Below are 16,808 nucleotides of genomic sequence, written 5' to 3' on the forward strand. Positions count from 1 at the left end.
GTCGAGTAATCAATGCATATTTTCTTATTTATGTAATTCTTTTTAGTGAAAATATTTCTGGGGTCTTGGCTATAATTTTCCCATTCTTTCTAGTCCACAAACATACACATTTCTTTTCCATTTTTTCCAGGTGGTGGCACCTCAAGATCCAGGAATTAAGCCTCTCTGCACCTTTGACTGTCTTGCCAACTGTCACCTGTGAACGAACTATTGAAATCCTCCGAGAGAAAGGTTTCGACCAGGTACCAGTTGTGGATGAATCTGGGTAAGTCCAGACCTTTCTTTCCAATTCCAAAAATGAATTATGCATGACTTTTTCTTACATGTAATCCTGCAGAGTATAAAATGGTCTGCATTTCATTTTTACTTGTAAAGATTTCACTAAACTGAGATAGTATTAGTGACTGAGAATAAGTCTTTCCATATCATCCAGTCCTCTAATACTCCAGTGGATTTGTGACTTCATTTTGTAGGTATTCTCTCTAGAGATGTAGATAGAAGTGCGTCCTGTCCAGCTCTCGTATGTTTGCCCATAAATTCATCACAGGGGATCCACTTAATGTAGGGGCATTGTGGCAAAACTGAGGAACATGGGGGCAGCTCGGTGGCGCAGTGGATAGAGGACTGACCCTGGATTCAGGAGGATCTGAGTTCAAATCCGGCCTCAGACACATAACACTTACTAGCTGTATGACCCTGGGCCCATTGCCTAACCCAAAAAAAAAAGAAAAAAACCACCAACAACAAAAAAACAAACAACTGAGGAACATGTAGACAGTTCATTCATGTTGTTAGCAGCTGCCTGTTAAGTGCCCATTGTAAGCAAACCACTGCCCTATGTGCTGGGAGAGATATAAAAATAATAAACAAACAATCCTTATCTAGTTGGGACTTAAGAATCTAGCAGTTCAAATTAATCAACTAGTTTTGCATTACTTTTCACGTAGGAGCCTAGTTTACTAAGTACCAGGGAAGACCCTGTCCTAGAGAGCCAATTTAAATTAAAGAGGAAAATCCAGATTCCAATTGTACCAATTGTGTGTAAGTGGTATATAAAATTAATGAGGATGAAATAAAAAAGGGTTATTCACTGAGTGCTTGTTGATTGGCAAAATCACTGTGTTAACTAATTTACTGGAGCTTAAAGCCCATTTGTACTGATGCTTGCTAGCATGTCAGTTTGCTGTGTTGAACTGAAATAAATCTGCGTCAGCCTCTGGATTCTACTACACAGTTGCTAAGGTGGCACGTTGGAATCTTGGTTCTTGTTTACTATTAACAGGAATGTCATACAAGATAAGTTTGCCCATACCATAGACTCCTTATGTATTTTGCAAAGTACACACCAACTTCTTAATTATTTCCTTAATTATCTATTATTATATAATCATCTGAAAGTTCTGATCACTTAATGAGTAGTGACACTGATTTAGGACTTTTCTTGTTTGATAAATGAAAAGTTTTAAGATCAAAACTGATGAATAAAGAAATGAGATATCCTTATCTTTTTTTCTTCTTTGTAATTTTTTTAAATAAAGTAGGAAACATAATGGCCCCATTTCTGACTTTAACGGTAGCCTCTTGAACATCTGTTGATATTGTTTCACTTGAGAAAGAAGATTCATGTTCTTCTGTTTCATACATATCGGTATTCTCTATATCCCTACAGCTTGATATTGGGAATGGTCACTCTTGGTAATATGCTTTCGTCCTTGCTTGCTGGAAAGGTTCAACCTTCAGACCAAGTCAGCAAAGTCATCTATAAGCAATTTCGTCAGGTAAAAATGTAATTTACTCACCTAACACCTACAACCAGACACACGATCCTGTACTTGATATTATATTGCCCTTTTTTTTCTATCAGAGGGTACTTTGAAAGACTAGGAACACTTTCTAGAGAGAAAACTACTTACTCACTGATGACTTTTCATAGTGAGAGGTATGTTATCTACATTTTAACACTGGGAATTCAACTAAACAAAACATTTATAAAGCGCCTGCAGTGAACACTATGCTATGCACAGAGAACAATGTAAAGATTAAATAAATCATAGTACTTGTCCTCATGGAGTTCATAGTCTATTAGGGAATGAGGGGTAAAGACATGTTCAAATGGTTATAATAAAATAATGATGTGTGGGGGAAAGAAGGGAACAAAAATTTATTGAGCACCACTATGTGCCAGTCTCTGTTCTAAGATAATGGCATAAGGTGGGAACATGGTAAGTTCTGTTCAAGGTCTACAGAAGGAATGAGAATGGAGAGTGAAATAAATGCTACTCTGACAAGGTACTTGAGCTCAGCTTTTAAAGACTGCTGATTTCAGTAGCAGGACAGTAATGGGGACATTCAAGAATTCAATTTGCCTTCTCTTCAGAGTAATTTCTTACAGATTCAATTAAATTCCAGGGCTCACTTTGTTATTGTGCTAGGATGTGAAGGATAGTGAGATAAATAAAACAGTCCCTGCCCTCCTGACAGGAGAGATAAAACAGATGGGAAAAACTCAAAGTTAAGAGGTTTGAGCTACATTTTAAATTCTTTGGTGAAGGCTGGTTGGTATATTTATTGGATCATTATCAAGCCGCACAGCATTTTCTTAGCCAGGTTTGGATTTATACAGGATATGGCTAATGTCCTGGCAAGAAAAGAGTTTTTATTGTGCTTCCTTATTTGTTCAGCCCTCTTACTTAGTTTTTAATTGGGAAGTAGTGGGAGGTTTGAAGAAAAATTCTGTATAGTCTTGAATATGTTGAAGCAAAATACCTTTCAATGCAGCAGTGCCTTTTTTTTTAGACTTGGCTATAATCTGATGAACAAAGGAGGAAACAATTTCCCACCACATTGGCTAAAGGGGAGAATTTGTGCTCACCTAGAACATTTTAGAATAAAAATATAAATACCTTACATTTGTATAGATAGCATTTTACAGTTTACATGGTATTTCTTAGAATGTGTTTACTTATTCTGCTTTTCTGGCATTTGTTCTATACTCTTTAGTATATGCTTTTTAATGCTCTCTAGTATATGGTTAGTTGTTTTTTTTTTATGGTTTTTATATAGGTATTTTGTACCTCTATGTGCTGAAAATAGATGCTTTCCTTAGGATTACTCTTCTGTAGTAGTCATAGGTCTATCATACCTAAATTTTCTAACATTCTATTAAGATGCTTAACTTCTGTCTTATTTTGTTGTTGTTGTTAAATTTATCCAAGTCTGAGAGAGGCACATTTAAGCCATCTGAAATTATTTTACTATTTAGTCTTTATAGTTGTTAGTTTTCCCTTTAAGTATTTAGATATTATTCTTCATTCAGTATGTATATACGTGTGTGCATAAATACCAGTATCTTTTTGTTACTTACAGTATCTCTTAACATACCCTAGTATTCCTCCTAATCTCAGTCTTCTTTTACTTTTGTTTTGTCTGAGATCAATATGACAACTCCATCTTTTTAAATTCGACCAAGATAATAAATTCTACCATCACCCCTCATTTCCCTCTGTAAGCACCACTGTTTTAAGTGCATTTCCTATAAACAACAAATTATTGGGTTTTGTTTTGTAATCTATTCTACCCTTCTCCATTGTTCTACCCTTCTGTACTTATGATTGAGTTTATCCTATTCATATTCATGATTATGAAGGGTTTGTTTTTCCTCCATCATATCTTGTTATAATAGTTCTTCTCTTCTCCCTCACCTACTAGTTTTATAAAGGAAAAAACAAAAAAAGAATGAAATCAGCACCTAAATTTGTGGTTAGTATTGCTGAGATTTACATAGCACTTTCACATAACATTTCCTTACTTGGTTCTGTGAGGACTATTGTTAAACACAGCTGGTTAGTATCAGAGCCAGGAATAGAAATCCATTTCATTGTTCTTTCCTCGATACCAAGATTCCTAGCATATATGAGTATCATTTCTCTTTTATATTGTTTCTTCACTGCAAATTAACTCCTTTTTCTGGCTCAAAGGGGACCTACTAATGACAACATAGATTCTTTGTCCTTTGCTGAATATGAGGTTGAAATTATGTTTTAGTTTCTGGTAAGGCAAACCCACATTTTGTTTCCATTTATATTACTTCTTGGTTGTTCTCATTGGAGAGAGAGAGAGGAGAATGTGTGTTCTGGACAGAAAAAGAGGACCCCCTCGCCCCCACCTTGTCCTGCAGAATCAGTTCTTTCACTGCCATGAATGGTCCTGAAACATTACTTCAGACTTAAAATATCAATAAAATCTCTGGTTCATTTTGAGCCCCCCACCTTTTTCTTAAGCAAATAAAATACATATCAAACACTGATGCCTTGGGCTAACACAGTTTTATATCTTAATACAACTTTGTCAGATGCGGTATATAGCATTATTTTTAAAAAATTTTAAAGAAGCACAGATAAGCTTTGGAATTACTGGACAGGAAGTGGGAGAGAGGGGAGAAGGAGAATGTCCCCAATGTCGTTCTCTATTCTCGGCAACCAGACTGCTCCAGCTTGTTCTGTATCTAGTCAGTGGGACTCCATAGTAATAGTTCTACCCCGATAGCGATGGCCGTAGTGACAGCAAGGGCACTGACTTCTCAGGAACCTTTCATTTGTCTGTCCATCTCTCTTCTTTCGTCTCATTCCAATTCCCCCTTCCTCTGCATTACCCAACTCTGTCTTCTCCTAAAAATATAGCTTACTTCTTAGCTGTCTCTAGATTTCTGCTTCCCACTTCTGGGATGACAGGAGAGCTTTCATATAAGAACACAGGGCTATGGCAACCAGTTGCTTCCATAGAAAGGGACTGGGAACTTGATATCCACCCACAGACACTGATCTTCAATGAGTCTGCTACCCCGTGATGTGCTACTAAAGGCTACATGTATTCTCACCAGTGTGTTCATACCATTAGCCAGGTGCTTTGCATTCCTCTGCCTTCATACTTAAAATCTACTGCTCCATCATAGATGAGGTAGCACCCTCCCCATCCTTCCCCTGGGGAGGGTATGGGTGGGATCACATCGTAACTTGAGATTGTGGATGAAGAGTCAATAAGACTTTGGCTCAAGCCCAACTTATATTGTGTGACCCTGGGTACAAGTTACTAGCTGCAGAACAGTGGCTGACCTGCATCGGTAGAGAGAATTTCCTCGCCAGAAGATACGTAAACTGAGGAAATCACAGTGAAATGGTAAGGAAAAAATGTTCCAAACTTGGGCTCCTCCTTTTGGTAGGACTTTAGAATTCCTTCCATCATGCCAAAATTATCTCTAAAAACAGATTTCTCATGGAACATGTCGAGTCTTCAACAAGGCTCTGTTGGCAAAAGGAGAGGATTGATTGAGTTTAAGTAAACATTAATTTTCCTACTACTCTAGTTCTGAGGAAAACTTATTCTTAAGTAATTTCTACCCTTTACTAGTTAAAGTCTTTGGGATGGGATGTTCATATTTGTTCACTTTACTGTTGTATTTTTAATTCTCATTTAATAACTGACCAATGGTTTGCCGAATGCTTGATTACACAATTAAAAGCACTGTTGAAACTTTGTTTAGCTTAACAAATATTTGTGCAAAAGAAACCTGGCCTTGATGGTCACGAACAAAGTCAAAGACTTTTGGTTTTCTTAATTAGCATAGTTCTTGCAAATTAATTATCTTTATGCCTGTAATTATTGAGTTATTTAGAAAATTCATACTATGCTGTAACTATTATATTCCTTCCCAATCAATTCATAATTAACATAACATATTCATTGGTTGGTTAAGACAGTTTTCTCTGTAGAATAAGTCTCTGATCTCCCAGATGTATAAATCTTTGCAGTGTGTACAAAATATACACACGTTTGCTTGTGGGAAAATGACTTTTATTTCCTTTTATTTTTTCCCTTTCTGATATCTTTTAAGCTGCCGGTTCAGTCAATGCTAGGAAGATTTCTTTGGTTATTTTTAAAAGACCATAATGTTAAATTTACTCCTTTTAGATTTTGATCTTCAGACAAGCTTTATTTTGAGTTTTATTTTTCACCAGTATCTAATTTTATTAAGGTACAAAGTGGTATGGGTTTCTCAAATACTCAAATAGATCTATGATCCCATTAATATAGATAGTTCCTTCAATTCAGATTACAACTCATCCCTACCTATCCTTGGTGACTTTTGTCCATATCCACTGATAATTCACCACTGGCTGTCCACCTAGGGGGTGGGTGATGGTGGGGTGTTGTTGAGGGAAAAAGTAGCCATTGACAGTTCAGCCGTTTTACTTTGGTCAATGTAGGTTTTTCTTCTCCCAGTTTTCTCCCTAGCAGAACGTTAAGATCTTTGTTCCTTGGTTCATTTCCTGGTTATTTCCTTTTATCAGTTTCTGTTGTGTTTCTCTTCTCCCCTTTCTCCATTTTGTTTCCCAAATCTTTGGGATTAAAACCAGTGTTAAGTTGCTGCAGGTGAGTGTGCTTATTTGTCTGTGGTAGAAGGTCTGTGGGTTTCAGGTGAATATTGCAATTTTCAGTCTTGTAAGCCGCTGACTGGAGTTTTATTTGCTAAATCAGAAAGACTATCTCTTCTCTTTTTTTTTCCTGTATGTACCCATTCAAAGTAGCTAAAATGTGAGAAACTGATAGATCTTAAAGGAGATAAGAATCTCATAGCTTTTTCCTCTTCTCTTTGTCCCACAATACTTCAAAGGGATACAAGTGAGGTTGGGCTCTCCAGGGGAGCTAAGAGGATGCATAAACATATGTATTCTTTATTTTGCAGATTCATCTGACAGACACCTTGGGGATGCTTTCCCACATCTTAGAGACTGACCATTTTGCTCTGGTGGTTCATGAACAGATTCAGTGTAAGTTTACTTTGTTATTCCCTCTGTAGAAATCCTGGGAGCCTGAGATAAGGTACAAGGCCAAAATCCAGGGATCTTGGGGGATGCTTTTTGGTTTGTTTTTAAAGTATTGTTTTATTACATTGTTTTAACTTGAAATTCTTCTGGAAAGAAGTAATTTCAAATCAGTCTCTCCTTAATACCTTTGCCCCTCATTCTTTAGCATTAGAGGCATGGGAGTGGGTTCTAGGCACATGTATGGGAAAATTTGCTACACTTCCTATCTATGTAACCCTAGGCAAGTCACATAACCTTTGTTTGCCTTAGTTTCTTCAACCATAAAATAGGGACAATAACAGCACCTACCTCACAGGGTGGTGTTAATGATCAAATGAGATAATATTTGTAAAGCACTTAGCCAAGTGCCTGACTCATAATGGGTACTATATAAATATTTATTCTCTTCCCTTCCTTCTTCCCCTTCCCTGGGCTGCCATTTCCCTTTCCTGGAAGGAATGTCAGAAACTACATATCTCTTTTCTAGGTGCCTGCCCTGAAAAGCTTTTCATTGGCATAGACATGGGACCCACCAAGCCCTTTACTTGCATATCCATCCCAAGCTTGCAGGTTTGGGTGTGCATAGCTCAGAACTGGCCTTCTGCAAAATTGTGAGCTCTTGTATGACTTTCCCCCAGATCTGTCTTCTCTATCTCATTTCTTCAGGCCAGGTTCTCAGTGCTTTCCAAACCTACAGTCAATTCATATGCCCTCCCCCCCCAAAATGCTTGTGGGAAAAGGCTAGAGGAGACATGCCTCCCTCTTCCAGTTTCTTTCTCTTCTCTGCCTTTTTATTCCTCACGGTAAAAAGGGCACACTAACAGTAGTCTTGATATAGTGCCCCCACCTCTAATTGAATTAAAGGGTCTCTGAGTTCCCTTCCAGTTTTGAGAAGGAAGGAAAGTAATAGAGAAGGCAGAGGAGGCTGGTAGGCAGCCAAAGGTGGAGGCTGTGAGAGTGTGTGTGGTAGTGGGAATTTTGATCCAGGTAGCAGGGAAGGTCTTACGAGGACGGTAGGATGCTGTTTTCAGATTCTTGAGATCTTGTCGTACCTTCCAAACTATGCTGTGCACCTGTGAAGCTGACTTTCTCAGGAGTCTGGTCCTTTGCTGTTGGAGCCAAGTTCATTAAAGGGGTCATGTGTTCAGACCTTTCGACCTTCTTTATAAAAGTTACTTATGTAGGCTAAGGGTAGTCTTACATTTAAAGAAAAAACCCAGGAAAATATTTGAATCCAAGCAGTGTTCATTACCGACTCTGCTTAGCTACTGTTTTGGTTACCTTGCAAATGTTAAATTTATTTTATGATTCCTTATCTTCGTAGAGGTATAATATACTACAAAAAGTACTGAAAGAGTGAAAAGACCTGACTTTGAATTCTGACTCTGTCATCATTTACCAGTTTTGTAACTGGAGCAAGTCATTTTTGAGATTTTACTTTCTCATGTGTAAAATATGGATAATAATACTTGTACCACCTACCTTACACAGTTTTTTTTAATGAGGCAGCTAAGTGGCTCAGTGGATGGAGTGCTGGGCCTGGAATCAGGAAAACCTTAGTTCAAATCTGACTTCAGACACTTACTAGTGTGACCCTGTTAATCTCTGTTTGCACTGGAGAAGGAAATGGCAAACCACTCCAGTATCTTTGTTAAGAAAATCCCATGGACAGTATGATCCATGGAGTCATGAAGAGTTGGAAACGACTATGTGACTGAACAGCAACAAAACTTGCTTTATTAGATTTTTAAAAATTCTGTATAAATGTGAGGTTACATGGGGTAATGGATAGAAGACTGGCCTTTGAATCAGGAAGACCTGGGTTCGATCCCTACTACATATATATGCAGCTGTATGACCATGAGCATCTCACTTAATCTCTTAGTGCCTCTAGGCAGCTCTCCAAAACTATGTTACATATGATTTATTGTTCTGCTATTGGAAAGAAGAGTAATTTCTTCACTGGAGTTCCTCAGATTGATAAAATCATAAGTCCACACCTGTCGCTCCAATCCACCCAAAGTGTGTATGTGTGTAAAAAAATATGTTATTATTATTGAGATATTTTGGGAGGCCTATTGTATGGTTTTCATTACTGAAGAAAAACGAATCCCAAGTTACTGCTCATGTTGCAAGGACTGGATGTACCAAAGAGATATCATGTCTGTTTTACCTGTATAGTTTAAAAAAAAATTGCCTTATATAGGCAATTATTAGTTGTTAATTTATTAAAATGGTGATTTTTTTTTTTCAGAATTGCATATAGTTTCTTACCTACTGTTACCTTCAATATAGTAGGGTGAATGTTTTGAGTAGTGGAGATTGCCAGTGAGGTTTCTTTGACGTGGTCATTTTTCTAACATTTTAACTCTAATGCACTTGGCTCCTACAGCATAAGACCAGTCCTTGTCAGAAATAGTGGGAGGGATTTCAGGTATGTACACTTAACCTCTCTGAACCTGTTTCCTCATCTGTAAAATGAGGATAATAACGCCAGTAGTACTTATTTTGCAAGGTAGTGGTGAAGTTCAAATGAGCTAATGTTTATAAAGGGCTTTTTGAACTTTAAAGTTCTATGTAAATGTTAGGTAGTAATAGTAGTAGTAGTAATCGTGTTTATACCTATGTGTTTGTAACCACACAACACTCAATACCCTAAGAAAGCAGCAATAAGACTAACCCTGAGCTTCCCCTAAGTCCAAAGTCAGGAAGTAGGCTAGAAAAATGAGCATTTAAAAAGAGAATCCTACCATATGGTGGCAGGGATGCTCAAAACCTAAACGTGGAAGAGGAGAATAATTTCGGAACATCTGCAAGAAAAGCCTCAGAGAATAATACAGCTTGGGCATAAACTCAACTAGAATTCCTGGAAGAGTGGAAGCGAGGAATTTTTTAAAAAAATCTTTTTTAATGTTTTTATAACTGGAAAAAATGGAAAAGAAATGACAGATATGGAAAAAAAAGAATTGGAAAGGGTACTAACAGCTTGGCAAAAGAGGTATAAAATCCTACCCAAGCTGCAAACTCCCTCAAAATTAGAATGAACCAAACAACAGCCATCAAATATTGAACCAAAGTCAAAAGACTGGAAAATGAAGAAAATGTAAGATGTTTCCTAGTAAAAAACAGCTGACCAGGAAAACACATCGAGGAGAAAAAAAATCAAGAATCATAGACTATCTGGACACCATGACCAAAAGAAGAACCTAGACAACCTCTTTCAAGAATTATTAAAAGGAAATTGCCCACATCTCTTAGAACCAGAGGGCAAACTGGCAGGAAACCAATGGTCACCTCCTGAAAGAAACCTCAAAATGAAGACTCCTAGGAATATCATAGCCAAAATCCAAAGGTTCCAGGTCAAAGAAAAATTGCTGTAAGCAGTCAGAAAGAAAGAATTCAAGTATTGAAGAACCACAGTCAAGATCACATATGATTTAGCTGACTTTTTTTTTTGTGCTAGGCAGTGGGGTTAAGTGACTTGCCCAGGGTCACACAACAGAGCTAGTAAGTGTTATGTGTCTGAGGCTGGATTTGAACTCAGGTCCTCTTGAATCCAGGGCTGGTGCTCTATCCGCTGTGCCACCTAGCTGCTCCAGGATCATACATGATTTAACAGCCACCATTATAAAAGAGAACTTGGAATACAGTATTCCAGAACACAAAAGATATAGGGCTTACAGCCAATGAATATCATACCCAGTAGAACTGAGCATGATGCTACAGGGGGGAAAATGGACTTTTAATAAAATAGAGAAGTTTAAGCATTGCCAATGAAAAGATGAGCACTAATGGGGAAATTTTGAAGTTCAAACAGAGGAGTAAAGAGAACCATAGAAAGGTAAAAATGAATGGACAATGATCAAGGATTAATAGCTTACATTGAAATATAGGAAATATTATATGTGTCCCCTCTGAACCCTGTTGTCATCAGGGTTCATAAATGAAATCCAATTAGACAAGGCCTTGGAGTGGTTCTGTTATGTCTTGATGAGTTTAAGAAAGAATGGAAGGAGAGAGAAAGAGAAACACCCTGGTTGGGGTTTAGGAGCAGGGTGAGATAGTAGCAAAGAATGAGAGGGACTCCTCATCAACAGAGGAATGGCTGAACAAGTTACGACATAAAACTGGTGTAATACTGTGACCAGCCAGTATTCCAGAGACCTAATGATGAAACATGAAAACACAGATTTTTTTTTTTTAAGACCATTACTGTGCCAGCCGCGCCGTGCACTCTCCTCCTATAAGGAGCAGGCTGCCAGAGTCATACTTACCAGTCTTCGGAGCCTACCTGGATAAACACACAGAGACGAGCCGATCAGGAGGTGCCAACACCCGAGCTTTATTCAGAGGCCATCACAGCAAAGCCAAGCAGGAAGGCCATAGCAAGAGAGCAGGAGCAAAGAGAGAGCGAGCTCCGACCACAACCGTTCCTTAAGTATCTACTTAGCCCCTCCTCCTCAGCCCGCCTACTAGTCATTGATTGTATGATCAGATACCGGAAGGGGATGTCTGGGTTTAGCGCACCAAGGGAGAGGAAGTGATGCAGGAGGCTAGGACTGGATACAGGAAGGAGGTGTCTGGGATTAGTGCATAGACAAAGGGAGAGTACGTGACCTAGGAAGTCAGGCCCAGATACCGGGAGGAGGCGTCTGGGGTCAGTGCTATACAAAGGGAAAGTACGTGACCCAGGAAGTCAGGAAGGACACAGGAAGGAGGTGTCTGGGGTTGACGTTGCACTTAGGGAGGGGGCTAGACAAAGGAACTCGTTCTCTGCCGTCCCACTCCCACGTGGCACAGCCCCCTGCCTCAGGAGCACATGCTCCAGCTACTTCCTAATATCTTGTTCCTACCCCATCTTGCCACAACCCCCACTTGGCAGTAGCCAACATCAGACAGTCCCTCACAATTACAGCTGGTTGGTATATTTTTTAGCCAGAGTAACACTTATTCAGAGATGTGGTTAATATTTCAGGATTAAAATAATCTATTGAATATCTTTGTGTATCCCTATTTTACATGTAAGACTACATTGTTCTAGAAATAATACCTTATTTGAGGGTTGGGAGAGGTTAGCGGTAAACTGATTGCCTCTCACTACTCTGGAACATACTGGGGCAAAGTCATCCAAAGTGCATTTGTTTACAAGCCCAGATGTTCCCTAATGTGGACAGGATTTTTCTGGTTTCTTTGAATGCCTGGGCCTGGCAGGGGTAGGGCATCTGTGGCCTCGAGGCCATATGTATCCCTCTAGGTCCTCACATGTGGCCCTTTGACTGAATCCAAATCAGTTTGTTCTTGTGAAGTTTGGATTCGGTCAGAGTGCCTCACTTGAGGACCTAGAGGGCCACAGGTTCCTCAGCCCTGGGGGCTAAGAGCTGCCTGAGAAAGATTTGGTGTTCAGTTCCTTCTTAAGCCTTCTAGGAAACTGCTAAGGTTGCTTTTTCCTTTATTCTTTTCTTTAAATCCCTAGATCACAGCAATGGCAACTCCAGTCAAAGGCAGATGGTGTTTGGTGTTGTCACTGCCATTGATTTGCTGAATTTTGTGGCTGCTCGAGAAAGAGAACAGAAGACAAATTAATCTCGACTATGACAGCAAAAAGATGCCACTAAAGGAAAATTGCAAAGCCACCTTCTTATCTTTTTGTACTAATTTGACATGTTCTTATCATTTGAATTTCTAGAATTGACATTTTTTTTTTTAACATCAAGGGATAAACTCACTGTGGAAACAGTGATCATTGCTGTAATATTTTGCCAATAAATAAGTAAATAGTATTTTGGGTGGCATCTGACCTAGTAAAGAAGCATTAACCTTATCACCAGAATTGGTATCAGTTTTTCTTTTTAAGCCTTTCCAGAGATACATCTATTTATATTATAATTTAGTCTGTTGGTTTTTATTTTTTAATTATTTTTAGTTTTAAACATTCACTTCCATAAACTTTTGAGTTTTAAATTTTCTCTCCCTACTTGTGATGGTATGCAATCTGATACAGGCTCTACATATACATTCCTATTAACTGTATTTTCACATTAGTTATGTTGTAAAGAAGAACTAGAACCAATAGGAGGAACCACAGGAAAGAAGAAACAAAATAAAACAGAAGAGAAAAAAAAGCAGATAGTATGCTTTGGTCTGCATTCCAACTCCATAGTTCTTTCTCTGGATGTGAATAGCATTTTCCATCATGAGATTTTTGGAGAATATCTAATTTTCTTTTAGAGGACATGTCTCTAAACATAAAGAGGGTGAAATTTGCTAAATATGACAAGACTATTAGCTTGTCCAAAATAAGACTTGGGCTGGTTGGAAATATCAAGGTATTGTAGAGGAATAGGCAACATCGTCTGTTATCTACCAATTATGTCACCAAAGGAAAACGCCTCTGAGGCACACAGTTCACCCCTAGTCACAGCCCTGGTGTCTGGAGAGGGGCTCTGCTATCAGGGCATACAGTTCAGGATTCAGCACTTGCTTTCTATACATTCTCTTAATTTAAAAAAAAAAATGGATAAATAGGTTCAGCTGCTGAATCAACAGTCACATATATTCCTGGTGGGCTTATACTTCCAAGGAGAGAAATGGCATGACAGGGAAGTACAACACCCTCAAACTAAATGCAGTACAAGACCAAAGCAGAGAGTGAAGCTGAAGCAAGTGAGGTAAGATGCATGAAGGAGGGTGCTCAGGATGGAAGGACACGAGGCAATCTGATGGGGTCCTGGAATGGAAGGATGCACTCACCACAGACCAGAGGATGTGAGTTTGTATTAGATTCTTATCTGATCTAACAGGACCAGGCATGGAGAGCAGGGAGCTTAGACCAGAATACAAAGGGTCAAGGCTCAGAACTGGTACTAATTCGTGCTTGGGAGAGAGCAGAGAGAAATAATAGCTAATTGATATTCAAACTCCCTGTAAGAAAAAGGGGCTTCAGATTTCACTTCAGGCCTTACTCTTGCCTTATGGATGACAGTGGGTTTTTTGAGCTTCCCTGTGGGTCTTTTTTTTTTTTTTAAGGTCAAGGAGGCTACTATTTATCTTCAATAACTGGGCAGTTTTTTTTTTTTTAAAGATTGAGGACAAAACAGCCCTTGTTCTGGAGCAATGTGAGAAGTCCTGGAGAAGAACATTCTGCAAGGTTTAAATTATGTTTTTATGAAAGTACAATAGTCAGAGCCAGGAGAAAAAACAAAACAACCCAAGAGTTTCTGTAGCCTGAATGTGGCATCGTGTTGGTTCGTTGACATTGGGCCTAGAGAGCAGTTTTCTCAAAACCTTTTCATACCTGTTGATAAAATTTTGAGGGCCGCTAAGTGGAGCAGTGGATAGAGCACCAGCCCTGAAGTCAGGAGGACCTGAGTTCAAATCTGGCCTCAGACCAAACACTTGCCACTTACTACCTGTGTGACCTTGGGCAAGTCACTAACCCCAACTGCCTAAAAAAAAAAATTTTGAGCACTCCCCCTCCCATATAGGTATATTTACTCATGACTATGTCATGTATGTCAAAATTCTTGTTTACTAATTTTGTACATATAAAACAAAAAATAGAAATTTAAGATTTAGAATTCAGAAGTATTGAAAGTGGGCTAAACTTCTCCCCTGGGGGACATTAGAAGAATGGTAGGGGGGTGGTAGCTTCAAGTGTAATTGGGGGGCTTTGAATAAATACAAGGGGGCAGTGGAAGCATAAGGAAAGAAAAGAAATTTTTGAAAAACTTCATACAAGTTTCATCTGTTGTGTAACAGTTAAAGTTGTAGTGATTCCATGATTTCCCAAACAAACACGCAAAGTGCAAGTTATAACTGATCACTGGTCAAGTAGGCAAGCATGTTGCACATTGTTGGGAAATCCAGCATGCATCAGCAGGAATATGTGAGTGTAATGATTTGTTTACAGTATGACACTGTACAGTCACATGATGCAATATTATGTCATCAAAGTTTCAATACAGGAATATCCACAAGTTTACAATAAATTATTAAATTTAAGATGCATCATTTAAAAACTTTAAAATGATGCAATTTTTTAAAAGTTTTAAAAGGTTAAAGAAAATAGATATCCATGGGGATGCTGAGTAATTTTTTTTTAGAAAGGGGGCAGTAGGCCAAGTAAGTTTGGGAACCTCTGGTTTAGATGAAAGTAAAATATGTGATCTGGAGCCACTATACCTTGGTCAGAAGAGTGACATGATCAGACCAGCACTTCAGGATATGTGGGAAATGGGTCGAGGTAGAGAAGGATTTGAGACAGGGAGACTCATTTGGAGGCTGTTGTAAAGAGTAAGAAATGGTGTGGGCCTGAATGAGGGGGCTAACTTTGTGAGGGTAGAGAAGGAATGGATGTAAAAAATGAAGGTAGTAGAATTTACAAGACATAGCAACCAATTAGATAAATGTGAGATGAAGGAAAGTGAGCAGTTGACGTTACTAATGTGAACCCAAGTGACTGAGGAAATCGTCATGTCCTTTACAGAATTTAGAAGAGGGATGGGTTTAGAGGGAAAGATAATGTAAGACAATGTACCGTAAGGAAGGATCATAACCCATCCATGCTTGCTCATCCTCTGTTATTACTCTGTACCCCTGAACATGAAAAGGATGGGGATGTATTTTTTCTTACTGGCCACTGCCTCCCAGGAACTTTGACAGATGTCCAGCTAGCTCTCACGATTACTATTTCCTTTTTGCTCATACATTTATTTGCCTATTTTTGAATTAATTTGTTTTTGGTTTGCTTTACATTATATCATAGAAGTATTTCAAGAAACATTAAAAAAAAATCCCACATGTGTAGAAAGGGGATAAAAGGCACTAAGCAAAAATCATAGAATTTTAGAGTTAGAAGGAATTTTAGAGATTGCCTTATACCTTGATGAGTTATCCCCAAAGCTCTGGGGTACTGGGAGGATGGTGGTGCCCTGAAGAGTAATAGGGGAAGTGGGGAGAGTTTGAGGGGAAAGATAATGAGTTCGGTTTTGGACATGTTGAGTTTAAGATGTCTACAGATTATCCAGTCTGGGATGTCCAATAAACAGTGAGAAGTGTAAGAATGGAGGTCAAGAGAGAGGTTTAAGATTAAGAAGTGAATTTGAGAATCAGCATCATAGGGTTGATTATTAACTATATGGGAGCTTATGAAATCAAGTGAAAAAGCAGAGAGAGAAAAGAAGTGGGGTCACTTCAGAGCCCTGTGGGACACACACAGTTATCAGGTAAGAGCTTCAAGAAGAGGGTGATCAACAGTGTTAAAGGTTTTGGAGAGGTCAGAGATGAGGATAGAAAAAGAGCCATTAGATTTGGCAATTAAGAGGTGGTTAAGAGAGAGAGGGTTCTGGGAAGATGGTGGAGTAGGTCAAAAAATTCCAAGCTCAAAATTTCCCCCCACAAAAGAGAAAAAATAGCACCTTGGGGCAAACAAAGTGTGTATGTGTGTGTGTGGGGGGGGGAGTAAAAACAGATAAGAATAGGGGCACGACATGGGTCCTCCTGGTGCTATCCGAGATTTGAAGAAAAATCCCAGGATAAGGTTTGGTCCCTGTGAAGAGTAAACACCTTCAGGCTAGGGTCTGCTTAAACAACAAGGGGCAAGCCCTGGGCTCTGCTGGGTTGGGAGGCTGCCTCAGCCCCAGCTGTAGGAACAAACCTCAGGACAGTGAGGGGAGTTGGACGTCTGAGCCAGGGAAGATTGAGGGAACCTCTGCTGACCAGGAATGCCAGGCCCAGCTGTGCTGCAGAGAGCAGTGAGGTGAGAAGGAACCAGCACACAAAAGCGAGTGCAGAAGCAGTGGGGCAGGATGCCCTGGCTGTGGGCACTTACAGGAGACTGGAGGTTTGACTTTAGTTCTAGGCTAAAGGGGAGAACTGAATATCTGGGGCAAAAGGCACCATTCCTCATACCCCAGTACTAGAGTGATTACAAAAATTAAGCTGTTA

At 39.1% G+C, this 16,808-nt stretch overlaps 1 protein-coding gene across 1 annotated transcript in view; it reads left to right on the forward strand.

Moving 5' to 3' along the window:
• Nucleotides 1-12,684, forward strand: part of CBS (cystathionine-beta-synthase) — a 41,657-nt gene extending 28,973 nt beyond the window's left edge. The window contains exons 13-16 of the mRNA XM_027843622.1: nt 131-265; nt 1,670-1,778; nt 6,743-6,827; nt 12,337-12,684. Of these exons, the coding sequence (XP_027699423.1) occupies nt 131-265; nt 1,670-1,778; nt 6,743-6,827; nt 12,337-12,446 (439 nt within the window). The 3' untranslated portion in view covers nt 12,447-12,684. The remainder of the gene's footprint in view (nt 1-130; nt 266-1,669; nt 1,779-6,742; nt 6,828-12,336) is intronic.
• Nucleotides 12,685-16,808: the final 4,124 nt, after the last annotated feature.

This window comes from Vombatus ursinus, unplaced genomic scaffold (genome assembly GCF_900497805.2).
Source record: "Vombatus ursinus unplaced genomic scaffold, bare-nosed wombat genome assembly UNPS02014924.1, whole genome shotgun sequence".
In the NCBI taxonomy this organism is placed as follows: Eukaryota; Metazoa; Chordata; class Mammalia; order Diprotodontia; family Vombatidae; genus Vombatus; species Vombatus ursinus.